General features: G+C 35.9%; 2 protein-coding genes across 2 annotated transcripts; one reads left to right on the plus strand and one right to left on the minus strand.

Moving 5' to 3' along the window:
* The first annotated feature begins 11,179 nt into the window (after nucleotides 1-11,179).
* Nucleotides 11,180-13,748, plus strand: LOC113356874 (reticulon-like protein B11). The gene is made up of 6 exons (XM_026600105.1): nucleotides 11,180-11,410; nucleotides 11,572-11,752; nucleotides 11,902-12,043; nucleotides 12,127-12,196; nucleotides 12,277-12,453; nucleotides 13,369-13,748. Exons 1-5 carry the CDS (start codon nucleotides 11,287-11,289, stop codon nucleotides 12,444-12,446), a joined length of 687 nt encoding a protein of 228 aa, XP_026455890.1. The 5' UTR covers nucleotides 11,180-11,286; the 3' UTR covers nucleotides 12,447-12,453; nucleotides 13,369-13,748.
* A 674-nt stretch (nucleotides 13,749-14,422) lies between these two features.
* Nucleotides 14,423-17,344, minus strand: LOC113356875 (protein TIC 21, chloroplastic-like). The gene is made up of 4 exons (XM_026600107.1): nucleotides 16,936-17,344; nucleotides 16,535-16,792; nucleotides 14,931-15,134; nucleotides 14,423-14,753 (listed from the first exon to the last, which is right to left on the minus strand). Exons 1-4 carry the CDS (start codon nucleotides 17,203-17,205, stop codon nucleotides 14,640-14,642), a joined length of 846 nt encoding a protein of 281 aa, XP_026455892.1. The 5' UTR covers nucleotides 17,206-17,344; the 3' UTR covers nucleotides 14,423-14,639.
* Between the last annotated feature and the right edge of the window lie 341 nt (nucleotides 17,345-17,685).

A 17,685-nucleotide genomic window follows, 5' to 3' on the forward strand; every position in this document is an offset into this window, starting at 1 on the left:
GAGTTCGACCAAGCAATGCTCTAACACAAGTCTTAAGGACGATTATCATCCATTCCGTTGATGTCTGTTTTACAAGTTGATTTTTTCTACTACTTTCTCTGTATCTAATGTATCTTTTTTGCTCTATCTAACTTTCTAGATATCGAGCCTTGTTTAAAAGAGACATTTTGAGAAACAACTTGTATTTCCTTGTGATTCCGGGTTATCTAGTTTCGCTACCATACGATTTAGATTATTATGAGGTGATTGATAATTCTAGGCTGTTCTTCGGGAATATAAGTCCGGGTTATCGATTGGTTCCTGTTAACCTTAATTTTATCAAAAGACAGAACAAAACTCATAGGTTTATCTGTGGGAGACAGATTTATCTATCACCGTAGACGTTTCTGTGTGATACATATTTGTTTATTAAAGTCTTCGACTTTGGGTCGTAGCAACTTTTGGTTGTGGGTGAGATCAGCTAAGGAAATCAAGTGCGTAGTATCCTGCTGGGATCAGAGACGTAAGGAGCGCAACTGTACCTTGAATCATTGTGGTATTGATTAGGGTTCAACTACAGTCCAGACCGAAGTTAGTTTATAGTTGGCTAGTGTCTGTAGCGGCTTAATACAGTGTGGTGTTCAATCTGGACTAGGTCCCGGGGTTTTTCCGCATTTGCGGTTTCCTCGTTAACAAAATTTATGGTGTCTATGTTATTTCTATTTCGCATTATATTTTGTTATATAATTGGAATATCACTGGTTGTGCGTTTGTATCGATCAATGGTGAAATCCAACCTTTGGTTGTTGATTGGAAATTGATTGATCCCTGGATATCGGTCTTTGGTACCATTCAAGTTTATTATCCTTGTATTTGATAAAGACTTGCAAATTCTTATTTGCTTGAGTAAAGATCAAATCAAGTGAGAGAGATATTAACTCCTCGATATACTTTTCTCTAGATTGAGTCTGACTGTCTAGTTGATTCTTTATAAAGTATATTGGATTTAGTCCATACAGATTGCTAATCGAAATATTGGTTGTGGTTGTTAGACCCCCGCTTTTTCACCTAATTTATTCAAAGTTTTTATTTGGAAAGGCCATTATATCCTAACAAACGTCTTTGACATGTCTAGTTTGATAGATATACATCCATATTTATCCTTGTTTTCTTCATGAAGTGAATTAGCTCATGAGCTATGACTATATTGTCCTGAATCAGTCTGCCAGACATAAAAGCAGTATGCGATGAAGATATAACTTTGTGTAAGACAAGTTTTAGTCTAGAGGAAAGCAGTTTGGATATGATCTTATAAGAAACATAACATAAACTGATTGGTCTAAAGTCAATGGAACCTTAGGACAATTGGTCTTAGGAATTAAGGAAGTGAAATTATGGTTTAGTTGTTTCAACAAGTGATGAGAGTGGAAAAAAGACTGAACCATTTTGACCACATCGGGTCCAACTGTATCCCACATTAGTTGATAAAAGCCAGGTGGGAATCCATATGGACCTGGTGTGGTCCAAGGTGACATAACAAAGACAATATTTTTAATTTCCTCACTAGAAGGCATGGCAGTGAGCATATTGTTATCAACATCAGAAATCGAAGCCTCAATATTGTTCAAGAAGTTAACGGAACAAGGAGGATTCGTAGTTTTGCTCATGTTGCTAAAATGACTTAAAAGTTCATCTTCTATTTCCTTTCTTTCAGTTAGCCAAATACCCATATTATTTTGCAGAGAGTCAATTTGGGTCCTTTCCCTTCTAAAGTTTGCTTTATCATGGAAGTAGGTTGTATTCCTATCATCTAATTTCATTGCTTCTTCCTTTCCTCTTTGTTTCCAGAAATCTTCCTCGGCATCATACCAAAATTTCAATTGTTTGGACAATTCTTCCATCCTAGGGTCATTTTGTCTATTATTATTTCTAGAAATGCTAGCCAGTTGAGATTCTAATTTGGCTATTTGGGTACTAATGTTACCAAAGTGATGGTAATTCCATTCCCTTAATTCATGTTTCGAACTTAATAGACCTCTGGAAAACCTATAAGCAGCAGAGCCAGGAGTATTACAGCTCCAATTATTTTTAATTAGGTCAGCACAACTACTATCTCTAAACCAGGCTCTATTCACCCTAAATAGTTTTTTAGTAGTATTTCCTAATTTGGATGTTTCTAGCAGAATATGACAATGATCACTGCCTAGAGTGGTCAAGTGATACAAAGCTGCATTAGGGAAGTTATTATACCAATCAAGATTAGCTAAAGCCTTATCCAGTCTTTCTAAAATTAGTTCATCACCACTTCTCCTATTTGTCTAGGTAAAAGGATTGCCAATATAGGACATACTATGTAAACCATGAGTAGACAACATGTTATTCAAATCATCAAGCTCATTTTGAACATGCAAATTCCCCTCTTCCTTTTAATGACAATTTAAAATAAAATTCAAGTCACCTAAAACAATTCAGGGATGATTATGTGTCACTCTAATACTCCTTAGGTAATTCTACTGATTATCTCTATCATTGTCATTTAAGGCACCATAGATGCAAGACAATAAGGTTGAACTATTTCTAGTGTCAAATTTAACCAAGAAATTAGTGATGTTTAGATGCATATCTACTATTTGAAGGTCAATTTCGTCCTTCCACATTAAGCAAAGACCACCAGATAGGCCAATAGGATTTACAAATATGACATTAGGGAAGTTAAAAGCACTAACAAGGTATTGCATTCTTTTCACTTTGTTCTTAGTTTCAGATAAAAATATAATATCAGGGCTCTGGGATCTAATGAGCATATGTAAATGTTTCTAGTGTCTTTATTCCCAAGCCCACATACATTCCAAGCTAAGACCTTTACGGTGAGGTTTTTACAAGAAAAGTTATTGTTATCTTTTTGCAGAATATTACCAAACACAGTTTCTAGAGAGGCAAAATAGACCATCCAGTTTCTAGGAAGAAAAATAACAGGTAAAGGAAAGAAAGAGTGATTAGTTTTAAGTGCAAAAATTACCTTAGTCTCCCCTGTAGTGCTAACAATCAGGTTGTCTCCAGTTGTCTTCTTTGTTGTTGTTTGTGAAATTAGAGCATTGTCAAGATTCTGTGAACAAGTTGAATCGTGATTGATATCTTTCTTAAGTTGTTCAGAGAGCTTCTTTGACGCTTTCCAAGTCTGCCACTCTCCATATCTTCTTCTTGTTGATCACACATTATCATGTTTATAAAAACTCTATCCTGAGGTGGTACAAAACTTGCCTTTTTGACAGTCTTCTTTTGAGTAGCTTTTGGGATTGAAGAGACAGACCTCATTCCTTGGGCAATCTTCTTTTCTCCAGTATCAGCTACACCAAAGAAATGAGGCTTCTTGTGTGTTTTTTCCAGATAATCAGCAGCTGCTTTACAAACACCTTTGTTGTGGTTCAGGATATAACAGTCGGTACATATCTTATGAGGTTGTTTCTCATAAATAAACCTAATCCATCTAGTGCAACCTGAATTAGTAAGTGACATAACTCATCTTCTCATTGGGTTGTTGATATCAATTTGAACACAAACTTTAACCGGTACTCCAACAACAGGAACAAAATCTTTAGGTTCAATAGCAATCACTTCATCCATTATTTCACCAATTTTCTTCACAACAGGAGGGTTCATGTGTTCTGGTAAAAGCTTCTTCAACTGAATCCAGAAACACTGGAGATTCCAATTCCAATCTTGGTAAACCATTTCCCTGTTGTAATCATAGACAATTACAAGTTGGTTGTTGATACTCCATAGTCGTTCTTCCCAAACTTTATTGAGTATAAACCAGTTCTTAAAATTAAACTCCATGATGCTGGAATCTAATTCGAATACCTTAAGTTCATCTTCCTGTATGAATGGCCAAGTAAAAAAGATGTGATTCTCCACAGTTTTCATCCCCATAGTTCCTTCAAAAATGATTTTTCCCACCATCCTTGCTTCCCAATCGTCGCCTTCCTTTTTTGTTTCCAATTCAATATTGTGTATCACTGCCTCTTCAACATCTCCTAGCTCAATTGTTGCAGCTCTGAATTTTTCAACTAAATCCATAACATAATTTTCGCCATCCGCCATGTTTGAGAAATTAAGGTTAGGGTTTTCCAAGAAGAGTTTTGATATTAGGAAATTGAGGTTTATAACTGCCTTTTTATAATTTTGGAAAAAGATTATGGTTTGATGATCCATATTGCGAAGGATATGTGATTGAGAGGGATTTTTGGTAAGAAAATTTCCTTTCATTTTGGTAACAGAATACCTCCATATGGTAAGGTGAGAAGAAGAAGGAAAACGTAAGCGACTCTATGGCAATTGTGTTGACTTTTTAAAATTTTGAATTTGCAATTGACTTGGAATTTCCTTTTATGAAAACGAGTTAAACCAACCCGGTACCGATTCATCTTCTTTACCACGATCTCAACAATGTCTGAAATCACAACGGCTTCAAAAAAATCTAGAACAACAACTGCAAACGCATATATAACAACTATACCAGTAGCAAACGCCATTTTTGAGACAACACTGCCTGAAACACAATGGGGAAATAAAGATATTAGTTACACATTATCAAATCAAAATAAATCAGTTTAGGAAATGAGTAAGATCGAGGAAGTTATTAATAAACTGTTTCAAAAGATATGTAAGCAAAAAATAGAAACATGAAATGAAAGTAGAAATCAGGGGATGATTAATTTAGATTTTGAAATTTTTTAAGAAACCGAGTCAACTCATTTATCGCCCGATTCTCGGAGCCTTCGAGTTTTTCTTAGCATTCAAACCACACCAATTACGCCGAGAAGGATTAAGAGGAGGGAGTTATAATTTAGTAGGAGGGATTGACTTTTAAAGGATATAGTAAAATATCTATAATATCCTTGGACCTAACCCAATCTCAATCAAACCTTCCAGGTTTATTATAAATGCTAAGATCGCGAATCAACGTCAAAACCATGAACACTTGAATATGTTGATGATTTCTCATAACGGGGAACAATAATGGGTAAAATTTGTTGCATAGTTCTTTGTGTAAAAAAAAGAGATTGATAAAGCCTCTGACGCTATCATGATGTGTCAAAAATTCAACTATTGAATTCTTAGAACTAATAACTAGTACAAGTACATTATCAGTGTATGTTTTTTTTTATCAGTATGCCGGTGTATGTTGGATTACGTGTACTCTATCATTAATCTACAGTAAAGCTTATCAAGTGAATTGAAGAATCAACATTAATTTAAGACTCAACCAATTATAATTACAATCTGCAATAAAGAAAATTCAATTGAGCCATTTGACCTTCCTTATTAGCATGATTTATTTCTTTTGAATTCCCATCGTTTGGAGATTATGAAATCAAAAGTGGAAAATTGTTAAAGAGCATTCAACTACATCGGAGAATACTCGTTATGAATCTTCTGATTGTGATTGTGAAGACGATGTGAGTTAGGATAAATTTGGTATTTTAAAAAATTTGTTTCCTTTTATTTTGTTTGATTTTGACTCGGGCTTGACCAGAAACCAACCATTTTCTTTCTCCCATTTTTTCCCTCCTATTAATAGGACTCATTAAAAAATAAAAATAAATAAATTGTATAAAGAGGAAGTAGGAATGAGGAATTGACGACCAACATCCACTTTCATGTTTCCTACCCGTGGTCGGGGTCTTCTACAGCGGGATTGGCTCCAATCGTTGTACTAATTTAAAAAATAATGTCTTAACGGAATGACGGATTTGGTTACCATCCTGCCCGTTGCCAACTCCTTACTCTGCAACCGTACTCAGTAGTGAAAACTACAGTGAGACTCATTCTCACGGATTTTTCTACTGAGAAACCCACAGACAGAAAACTTCAGGCGCGCCCTCATTTTTGGGGAAAAAATTATTCCCAAACCCAAAATTTATAAAATTTGGTTTCTTCGTATTTTTACTTCTTCTTCACGCGATTTTCTTCTTCAATTATTTTTATTTTCTTTTGGGCAAATCGAGATGACATTGAAGGGGTTTCGGTGATGATTTGTCGATCAGAGATGGATGATTGTTGCTATCACTGAATGGAGTGATCTGAGAGATTAACAGGAAGTTGGATAATGGATTCTGTAAATGGTTATCGATATGTGAAGGGGTATGACGAATTGAAGAATTAGGTCACATATTTGAAGAACAAGATGAATTAGCAAATTGAGATGAGATTGAAGGGGTTTCGGTGATGATTTATCGATCAGAGATGGATGATTGTTGCTATCACTGAATGGAGTGATCTGAGAGATTAACAGGAAGTTGGATAATGGGTTCTGTAAATGGTTATCAATCTGTGAAGGGGTATGACGAATTGAAGAATTAGGTCACATATTTGAAGAAAAAGATGAATTAAAAGCATGTGTTGCCCTCAGATTCAAATGGTGAAGATGTTGTTGCAGTTTCAGTTGGTGTTACTATGCAGTAATGGTGATATAATGGTGTTGTTGATGTGTACAGAGATAAGATTCAGGTGAAGAAGGAATTGGTTACTCAGAGCTATTGCAAATTACATGGTCTGTGTGGTTGAATCTGGTGATGTATGAATGAGCTGTTCTTACAGTCAAGATTGTTGCAGTTCTAGGAGCTGATATTGCGGGTGAACATGATGATATGGAGGTACTGGTGGGTATATGAGGCTGCTGCTGTGGCTTTGGTGTATCATGAAGTTGTAGGTAACTGAAGTTGTCATGGGAAGAGAAGCTGGTGCTGTGGTTGAATTCAGAATTGGTGTTATTGGTTTTGGATGCAGTAAGTTAGCTAGAGAACATGAAGTTCAATTGGAATTTCAGGTGGTGTTTAAATTGCAGTTCTGGTGGAGTTGTGTGCGAGTATGAAGGTTGCGTGAGGGAAGGTTGTTGTTGTTATGATGAGGAGCGTCTTCTTCAGTGCACCATCATCCGTTTTCAATTTAATGCTGGAAGATGTTGGGAAGGAAGTTGAGATGCTGTTAACAGTGGTTGGAGATCGACAAAAAGTTGTGCTGCAGGTGTTATGCATCTAAAAAAATTTGTTGCATACTTTGTTACGCAGTAATGCAGCTATTATTGTAGGTGGATGACAAGTTATGCAACCTTTTTTTTCTTGCATAACTTGTTATGCAGTACAGAGAATGGTTGCATAACACGTTATGCAACTACCTTTTGTTAGTATTGAAATCAACAAAAAAAAGGTTGCATAACACGTTATGCACCTATAATAATATCTGCATAACATGTTATGCAGTCGAGAAAATGGATGCATAACCTGTTATGCATCCGAAAATATGACTGTATAATGCGTTATGCATCGAGAAAATTGTTGCACAATCTTTTACGCATCGAGAAAATAGATGCATAACCTGATATGCATCCGTAAATATGGATGCATACTGCATTATGCATCAATTTTTTTTTATGTACACACAAAAATCAACCAAAACAATGGTTACATAACTTGTTATAGATGCAAAACTTTGTTATCCAAATGCATAATTTTTTATACAGTGGAGAAAGTGGTTGCATGATTCGTTATGCGTCTGCAGAATGTGTTATGCATCTTTTTTGGTGGCTGCATAATGGTTATGTATCAAGTATTCGAAAATTTTGCCTAAAATGATGATCACCTCCGATTTTTTCGTGAAAAACAAAAATTTGATATTCTTATTTGTACTCGTTGCGTAGCTCTCTTAAAAAGATTTCCAACGATATAAAATTTGTAAAATTCCAAGGCGCGGATTTTTAGATATGTTATATCCAAGTTGCGTTGCCAATTATACCCCTGATGCATAACCTGTCATGCGGATGCATAATCCGTCATGCATACATTTTTAATAATTTCATATAATTATGGGTGTCACAGAAATAATTATAGGTGTCACGGTACCCAAAATTAATTGTGGGCTTGACAATGAGAATATTATTATTTTTGGGTCTCCCCCTAATTTTCCCTACTCAGTATGGCAACCAGCTCATTAAACTTTATACCCTTTGTAGATGGGCTCAATATTCCTAAAGACTTTTGAAAGGAAACCTGTTTTGAGGCATACGCCTTTTTTTTTTGAGGCATACGGTATGTTTATAAGGGGTGTCCTAGGAATGAGTAGATTACTAAGTTACCCTTAAGTATTTTAAATTATTTAAGGGTAACTTAGTAATCAAAATCAAAAATATAAACCTAAACTAATCAAAATCAAAATCAGTTCAATTGTTCTTCTCTTATTCTCCCTCTCAAACTGTTTGAACTTTTTTCATTGTCGATTAATCGTTTGCTCATAAATCTTTGACCGTTGTTTAAAGTCATAATTGTAAAATCACCAGTAAAACGAAGTGTTGCGCTAGAGATATCATATTGTCGCAAAATCCTAATTAAACCTACCTTCATTCTCATTTTTTTGTGTTTCAAAAGAACAGTTCGGATGATCCACAAATATCAATTTTTAGTTGAACCTAGTTCATAGTTTAAAAAATCATTAAGTTCGGTTGATTCGATTTTGTTATATTTTTAGTCGAACTTTTGACTTGAGTTGCTTAAAATTGCTAGTCATACATTCGGCTAATAATTGATCTCCCATTTACAAATAACATAATGTTTGGAATACATTTAGGTTCGGCGGATTCGAAATTGCTGACTTTCAGCCGAACTTAAGACTTCAGTTTCATAAAGTTGCTAATTTTAGGTTCGGCTTATAATGGATGTCCAAGTATTCGGAACATAGTATTTGTTCAAATATTTTGAATAATTAGGCGAACCTAGGCTGTTGTTTAGGGAAACATTAGGTTCTTCTGATTCGACTCTGGTTGGTTTTCGACCGAACTTTTGACTTGAATAGGTTCAGAGATTCATTGATGTTCGGCTGGTTTTGATATTGCTAAATTTTGAGCCGAACATTATACTCTAAGTCGCCTCTTAAATTACAAAGAATAAACTTAAGGTTTGGCTAACTATTAGAGGAGTTCGAATGAGCGGAACCATAAAAAAAAATTCAAAAACTTGGGTCCGGCTTTAAATTTATAAGCCGAATGGTTCTTCGCGCGTAAAGTTTGGCCTTTAGTTTTCAGCCGAACCCAAAACAGATCTCCGAAAAAAATCAAAATTTTTGATGATTTCAACCCAAAGAAAGGAGACTAAACATCTTATACAACTATATCTGTGTATTATTAGCATAAAGTTCCTCATCACCCATTTTGAGTCACAAAATTCTCAGATTTCTCATAAATCTCTAAAACCTAGGTTTTTTCACTTCTTCTTCCTCTAAAAACCTCAAACTCTCTCCCAAAAAACTGATTTTTCTACTAATTACTTAACTTCAATCAATCTTAGACAACACTAATTAATCATAATCATTAATATCTTATCATTATCATTAACTCTAATTAAATAAGGGTATACTTGCCGCTGTTAAAAATGGGTGGATAACGGGTGATGGTAATTTTTATCTAGTGACCCTATTTTGTCACCATTTGGTATGCCTCGAAAAAATTCAGTATGCCTCAAAACAGATTTCCTTAAAAGGAGATTTGTTTTTAGGACAACAATGTAACAAAATTATTGTTGTCCTAAAAATAGATCTCCTTTTAATGTAACGGGCAGAATCACAGGTTTGTTGTCTAATGATCACAACAGGGCATGTCTTGAGGTGATAACTTGGCAATATTCCACCCGAGTTATGTTCTTTTTTCTTTGTTCCTGTTCCCTTTGGTATTCTATCCCATTTTCACTATTAAAAAAAAAAGGGATGTAGAGAAAAACTGTAAAACTGACTTTTACCGAACCGTGTCGAAACTGGAAAACTTTTGTGAAATCGTACCGAGTTGAGATTAACGTCATAGATAATAGTTTCAAAAACCATAACTGTTGATCTTCGGTATATGTACATGTTTTAACATAAATACCAACTGAACCAGACTAATACTGTTAGAGCACTGCTCAGTCGAAATCGCAAGCATTGCCATCTCAAGCTTGTTTGTCAAGTTTAGTTGCCAAAACTATAAGTCTTGCTTTCTAGTCTACTTATAGCTAAGTCTCGGATTAGGGTAGTAAGTGTAGTTGAGATTTAGACTTCACGACGTTCATCGAATGAAGACGAAGAACTACTGGAGGGAACTTGTGGAACTTCATCTACAAAAGGTATGTGGAGACTTCAACTCATCTATCACTCAAAAGTCTATCTACTCTATTTCCTATTTGAGACAAAAATTCGTATTGCTATATAGACTTCAATTATACACATTTGGTATTTCGAGCCGAGTTTATCTCGCTTATCTATTTATCGAAATATGTGTTGGTAAGATTTCGCTTTAACCAAGTTCATCTTTTATTCTTGACGAAAGTCAAAAGATGATCATGTGAAAATCGACTTGTAACATCTTACATGATTTGTGTGAGACGGTCATTTGATGTAGACTCGGAATGTTTCGTATTGATCATTCGATCACTTGAAAATTGCTTTGAAGCTAATAGTTTGTGTGAGACAGCTATTGTCGTCTTCCAAGAATGTTTCAATGATTGAAATGTGGGTTTAGAACATGTGACCATGATTGGATATAAACATAGTGTGTATTCACATTTGTGTAAAGTCCAAAACCGGGAACCATGGTATGCGTACCCGTACGCGTACTGGTTGGTTGTTGGAAGTCCGGAAACTAAGTATGTGTATTCGTGCGTGTACTGGAGGAAGTTCAAGTTCCGTGAATTTCTGCCGGAGTTTGGAAGTGTAAATGGTAAGCGTACCCGTACGCGTACTGGCGTAACCAAACACAGTCTGGCTACTTAGGTATGCGTACCCATTTGCATACTTAAGTAGGTTATGTTCTAAAATCGGTTTGTTCATGAACTAATACATCTATATAATAAGGAATGCAATTTTTTGCAAACCGTGGCTATAATGTTCATGAAATGATTTATTTGATTTTATTTTTGAAGAAAAAAGGATTGAAGAGCCCAAAGCTTTATTAAGACTATCTCATTAAATTGAGGTTTGAAGAGATACATATCCGTGGAGGTGGAGAATCATACTCCTTCCAATCCATTACAGAGCTGCGCATTGTAAATTGACAAAGTTTATACGCTAAGACAATGACAAAGTTCGATGAATATTCTGTCCCGCCAACTATAGGCGTGGAAAGCGGACATTTTCTCCCTATGGTTTCGGGTTGTTAAATAAATACATGTTCATTATTCCTCTCCCTTTTTCCTTTGGTCTTTTTCAAATCTTTATTTGCATCTACGCGTTCTCTTGTTTCTCCCTCCCTCTCGCTTTTCCTCTTCCAAAATAAAACCCTAATTCACCATGGGAGATGACGATCAACATCACTCATCTACACCCAACCCAGATTCTTCTTCTACTGCAACATCAACAACAATATCGACATCGAATCGTAAATCGGTTCATCAATCTCTCGGCGGAGGCGCAGGTACTCATTTCCGCTTCTTCTCCGAATCCAATTTTATTTCATTACAATGGAAATGATAATCTAGGGTTTGTGATTTGTTCCATAGTCTAATTATATTAGATGAATATCTCAGTTTAGTGCGAGATCTGGGTTTGATTAGGGTTCATATTGATTTTGAACAGTTGCTGATGTACTTTTATGGAAACGATGGAGAACTGGGGCATTTGTTCTAGTTACTGCAACTACAATGTGGATACTATTCGAAATCGCTGGATACAGTTTGTTATCCTTTGCTGCTAATGTTCTATTGCTTTTAGTTACAATTCTATTCTTATGGGCAAAATCTGCTTCAGTTCTCAATAGGTACCACCTTTCTTTATCCAAAGGTTTATTCAATTATTTTTTGTAATTGTTGCTTTGAAAACCATGTATATTCGTCAATACGATTTAATTTGAAGGCATGTTAATGTGAAACGATTCTTAGATTGAAGTTCATTTCTATTGTGTTATAGACCACTTCCTCCCCTTCCAAATCTCGAACTATCCGATGCTATGATTGAGAAATTTACTGCTTCAACTCAAGTATGGATTAATCGCATATTGGGTGTTGCCCATGATATCACTCTTAAGGGAGATTGGAGACTTTTCTTGAAGGTTTGATGCACTACTGCACTGTTGAAATAAATTTTACTGAAATGCATATCTGTTCAATTGGTAATGTGGGTTCTTGGTTTTAGGTTGTAAGTGGTCTATTTGTCGTTTCTTACCTGGGAAGTCTGTTCAGTTTCCTTACTCTTGCTTACTTTGGTAAGTTCAAAAAGACACTTTCTCAATCCCTGTTTGCGGATCATTTGGATTCTGATTAATCTTTTCTTGTCTTTTGGCAGTGGTACTGATTTCTCTTGCAGTTCCTCCTATGTACCACAAGTTCCAAGATCATATCGATGATAAGTTGAATGTTACTCACAAAGCGCTTTCAAGGCAGTATAGCAAAATTGATGAGAACATCTTAAGCAAGCTCAGTAAGGCACCAGTCAAGGATAAGAAGATTCAATAGAGTCGTTGTAAGTTCTTCAATGACACAGTTGTTTGTGACTTTGTTCCTCTTTTTTATTTACGGAACCGGGAACTAATACTAGGTGGGCTAAACTCAGAATATAGGATAAATGCAGGGGTGTTTAAAGGGTTTTTATGATTTTAGGTGGGGGGTCCTAGAGCCAGGGTTAGTCGACCCTTGGCTCCGTCTCTGTTTACAAGGACAGGTTTATGAGATTCACTCACACCATACTACATAGTGCATATGTAGCGTCTTTTAATAATTAATAAAGATGCCGTAATTGTTAGATAGAGAGTTGATTTAGGCTTTTGACACGAAATACTACAAAAGAAATATGGTGCATTGGTGCAATATGTTGAGAAAATAAACTCTTGTATGCAAACCTTTATACATTGATCATATACATGGTTGGTAAATGGTATTTTGGATTGTCAGTTGTTTCTTGATTTTGCATGTACGTTATCCTTTTCTGGCCTTTTCCTTCAAGGTTCTATGTTATTTTATGCAAAATGATGCTTATTATCCTTTAACATTAGGAAATTATCCGAAGTAAATATGTGTTGTCCATTTTCCCCCTTCTATGGAATGCAATATGGTGAGCAAGATTGCTGTATATTCTCCTGTCTATTTCAATTTCTCACCTATATCACTATACCCAAGAAAACATTATCCCCCAGGACAGTTGTCTTTCATGAGCTATGCAACCTTTTACTTTACACACAATTTGGTTTACAAATGTGTATCTGCTGTACATCGTTTGGATGAAACTCCTTGCCTTGTGGAAAAGGGTTGCTCTTGTTGTGATATTAGAATGAGTTCTTATTTGTCCCAATTATAGAGTTCATTATCACATGGTAAACATCTAGATTTGAAGCTTGACTTATAAATAACCACAGATTACTGCTTTGTGGGTGTTCTGCAGTGTCATTATCAGTTTGGACAGCCTGCATATCTTTCAATTACGGAGCACCCACTACAACAACAATTCCAAGCTCTATGATGATTTCCAATCAGTATCAACAGCCGCGTTAATGATTTTTTATTACTTTTTGTGCTAGTTCTCCGTTAGACTAAGAATTATTGTTTCCCCTAATACATGATGTAGGTAATAGACGTAAGGATTGTAAGCATCTGTGGCATTTGTTTTACCTTGGGATTCATCGGGTTTACAACAGTAACAATCTATATTCCTTTTGGCTGTAAATGTCCATATTTAGATGGAGAAAGTATAAATGTCTTCATTTGGGGAGGAAACAAGAACTTATTCTTACGTATTATAAGGAAATCGAGTTTTCATGTTTACATGCACTTGAAAGACCCAAACTCCTTGCGTTTCTACTTATATTCCAATAGCCAGCAGATCCACTTACTCTATCTTCTCAAGGCATAGAGAAGAAGACACGAAATTTGTTGGTTAACCGTATTCTGAAACACGGAAAAAAATCATTGGCTTATCAAATTGTCTATCGAGCGAGCCCTGAAAAAGATTCAACAAAAGACATAAATAAATCCACTATCCGTTTTGCGTCAAGCAATACGTGGAATAACTCCCGATATAGCAGTAAAAGCAAGACGTGTAGGTGGACCGACTCATCAAGTTCCTATTGAAATATGATCTACACAAGGAAAAGCACTTGCCATTTGTTGGTTATTAGGAGCATCCGAAAACGTCCGGGTCGAATTATGGCTTTTAAATTAAGTTCCGGATTAGTGGATACTGCCAAAGGGAGTGGCGATGCCATACACAAAATAGGCCAAATTAAAAAAGTAAAAGTATCTCTTTTTAAGAAACGGAGGGTGTATACGGTTGGTCCTTATTACCGAGACAATCACGATTATTTAACTCCCTGGGTAGGAAAGTGCCCTCAGCATTCGGAGGTATTGTTTCTGAATAAAAGCCAAGTTCCTATGGATCAAAAGAAAACTGCTAATTTCCAACAGTTAACAGTTTAACGGAATGCTATATAAGCATCAATGGAAAACGGAAACAATAACTATATAGACCAAAAATGATCTGATTTACATCCACATTATGCAAAAAAATAACTAAAACATACAGGAACGAAGCAAGCTTTTGAACTAGAGAATAAAACCTCTGGAATACAGTACAATCTCAATCAAAAGCTTGAATTTCTTTTCAGCATAATGTATTTGCAGACGACAGAGTTTCCTGTTAACTAGGATAATTACAACTTATGCGACTCTAGGGATGGGAACAGCTTCTGAAGGTGGCAGTGTGACTGAGCGCAGAAGCTCCAATGAGAAAACAAGCCCCAAGAAATGAGAAAGGATAATGTTGGCCGAAGCCTGTAAAAACAAGTGAAAGAATGAGATAACTTGCCCCCCAAAAAGAAACAAACATTAGTGTGCCAATTAATAATTCAAAAAAATTGCTGAACTAAATTTTCCTCGAACAGTTGCTCTTGACTAGAAATACATCCAAAAATAAAGAAAAGAAGGATTTTGGAAAAGGAGAATAGTTACCTGCACAAGGAATACATCCAAAGCTAGAACAGGACTAGATCCAGGAGTGATACCCTGGTAGTAAGGATTAGCAGAAGAGGTAAGGGCCTTTGCAACTAACAACCCCACAGTAGCCTGCATTCCAAGAATGGCAGCACCCATACCCAGAAGGTTTATCACTATACCGTTCGTTAGGCTTTTCACCACTTCAGCGCGAGGAGGAGCCTGTAAATAGTGGCACAATCCATTAATTTCAAGTATTATATAGTGCATCCTTAACATGTTGACTTTCAGAATATGATTGTGAAATAAATACCTTGAGAATAATGAAAAAATTAGAAGACAGTAATATGTGCAAAAACAAGGATGCATGTAGAACTTGGTTGAGGCTAACGAATTCTAGTTCTAACATCTGCGAACCACAGAAAAGTTTCTCATGGGCCTGAGGTTTTATGTTGTCACACGGATCCCATCCTTCATTCTTTTATTATAAGAACCTCCATAAAGCACAACAATTCACAGAAGTGAAATGAACAAGTTAGGAGTATCTGTGAGTATTTTAATAAGGAGCAGGGTGTTTTCGGAACTAGAGATGATCCCATGAGTATGCGTCCTCTATCTTGCAGCAACGCTAAACGCTATGTAAACATTTTCTATATTGAAGAATCGACAATCTCTCACAAACTTGTGGGAAGTGGAAGACCAATTCCAACTATTATCAGGTCTAACAATCAGGGCATCTTTTCTAATGTTATTTACAACTTCCAAACTCTAAAGCCTAAGTTTACCTCATAGACTTCCTTCTTGTTTCCTTCTTTTGAAAACATCATTGTCACTGATGAGATACCTCTAGAAACCACTAATTTTGATCTTCCAAGTGAAAAACCGCAGTCGCAACATCCCAGTGACGAAAAATCGCAACATCTCATTGATGAACTGTAAGTCCATGGCATCACATAAAACTACTATTCTAAGAAGAGATGTCTATCATAATTTGTTTTTTTCTTTAATGAACTATTTACAATTTTAGCAGGCAAGTCAGAAATCAGGTGAGACTAGTATATTGATGCACAATTGACATTGAACACCAATTCTAAGGTCATTTGTTATTGTGAATACAAGAACAATCCAGAAAAGAGCTTGCTCTAGAAATGTATGGTTGAGACCATCCAGCATTTAAACACACACAAGATTATCTTGCTTCAAGAGCTGCCTATCTTGATGGGTAGAACCTTAAAATTCACCTGTCAAGGTTTAGGAAAACCCTTGTACAAGCACTGAAACCTCTTGGAAACATCAAAGCCCATAGCATCACATAAAACTACTATTCTAAAGAAGAGATGTCTATCATAGTTTGTTTGATTTTTTATCACTATACGTCTATCATTGTTGAAGCCTGTGTTATAATCATAAGTCCGACACACGCACAAATCACTAGTTCGATATAAGTACAAATTACTCATTCAATTATCTTTACAAAAACAAGAATAAGTACATAGAAAAAAGTGCTGATTCAATCTAACAATGTAAAACTTCTGTTTCGTCCATGCAGAGATATCTCCTCAATTGAAATCACAAGATTCACAACAGTAATGAGTAAAATGAAAAATGTAAAAAGAATTCACCTTTGCAGGATCACTGGCTGTTTTTTTAAGTCTATCTGAAAGACGGATATACCCGAAGGAGAAAAACACTGAAATGAAGGCTGCCACAATTCCACCAGCAGTAGCATAAAAAGTAGCTGGAGATGATACTCTTCCAGTAATCGCAGTGGAAAAGGATAGAATTACAGCAGATATAATCGTACATACTAGCTGACCCCAAAACCCTAAGCTCCCCAATCTCTTAAAATATCTTGATGTATTCTCTAACCTCTTAGCAACCTAAGTAAGAACACACATCATCCAAAAAAACAACAAAATCAAACCCATCAATTCAAAATTCATCAAATTTTGAGTCAAACCATTCAATTCAATTCAATTCAAAAAAAAAAAAAAAAAATTAGTGGAAGGAAAAGAAATACAACCTGGGCACGTTTTGCCTTCTCTGATTCATCATTGTAAGGATAGGAAGCTGCAGCAGCATTGGCAACAACCGTGGATGCTGCTTTCTTGTTACAGATAGCAAGTGAATTTAGTGGTTTTGGAGAAGAAAATGAAGATAAGGGTAGAAGAGGAATGACTGGAAGGTTCTTGACGGTCCTGAGAGGGAGAGAAGAAGAGGAAAGAGGTGATGAAAAAGGCAGTGGGGAAACCCTAATTGATCTAATTGCTGGTTGGAGAAGAAGCATCTGCATTATGGAGGTTTGAGGAGAACGAAATTGAAGAGGGAGGAGGAAGAACAGGTTAGCACTGGTTAGTCCTCTCTATCTCACTCACTCAGAAAGTAGGAATGTGAACTCACCAAAATACTGTACTTTGTGATGGGATGAAGTATCGAATATGAATCAAATGAATGAACACAACACCTCAATTGAATTATAAGGCCGGTTCTATGGGGGTGGCTAACCCACCCATTTGTCATGCCAGCTAGCCTGGCAAACTGGCCGCGCCATTATGGGAAAAGAGTTAAACGATCGAGGCTCCAACGGTTCTTTCTCAACCGCTATAAAAGTGTGACATTCACACACAAAAATTACACCAAATTTTTTACATAAAAATCTATGTCTTTTCTTACAAAATGGCAAAGTTTGAATCCCAACTTGATTTATGGTGCTTGAAGCCACTGTTAGTAAGATATGTGACGGTTATAAAGAAATAGGTAAAAACCAAAGAAG

The sequence above is a fragment of the Papaver somniferum genome, chromosome 3 (genome assembly GCF_003573695.1).
Source record: "Papaver somniferum cultivar HN1 chromosome 3, ASM357369v1, whole genome shotgun sequence".
Taxonomy (NCBI): Eukaryota; Viridiplantae; Streptophyta; class Magnoliopsida; order Ranunculales; family Papaveraceae; genus Papaver; species Papaver somniferum.

What these genes read in the sequence shown, in the direction of transcription:
- LOC113356874 (XM_026600105.1), top strand. Translation starts at nt 11,287, where the DNA reads ATGGGAGATGACGATCAACATCACTCATCTACACCCAACCCAGATTCT. An exon ending in ATCTCTCGGCGGAGGCGCAG is followed by an intron (nt 11,411 to 11,571) that starts GTACTCATTTCC and finishes GATTTTGAACAG; the next exon opens with TTGCTGATGTACTTTTATGG. An exon ending in TCTGCTTCAGTTCTCAATAG is followed by an intron (nt 11,753 to 11,901) that starts GTACCACCTTTC and finishes ATTGTGTTATAG; the next exon opens with ACCACTTCCTCCCCTTCCAA.
- LOC113356875 (XM_026600107.1), bottom strand. Translation starts at nt 17,205, where the DNA reads ATGCAGATGCTTCTTCTCCAACCAGCAATTAGATCAATTAGGGTTTCC. An exon ending in AGAAGGCAAAACGTGCCCAG is followed by an intron (nt 16,793 to 16,935) that starts GTTGTATTTCTT and finishes GTTCTTACTTAG; the next exon opens with GTTGCTAAGAGGTTAGAGAA. An exon ending in CAGCCAGTGATCCTGCAAAG is followed by an intron (nt 15,135 to 16,534) that starts GTGAATTCTTTT and finishes CACTATTTACAG; the next exon opens with GCTCCTCCTCGCGCTGAAGT.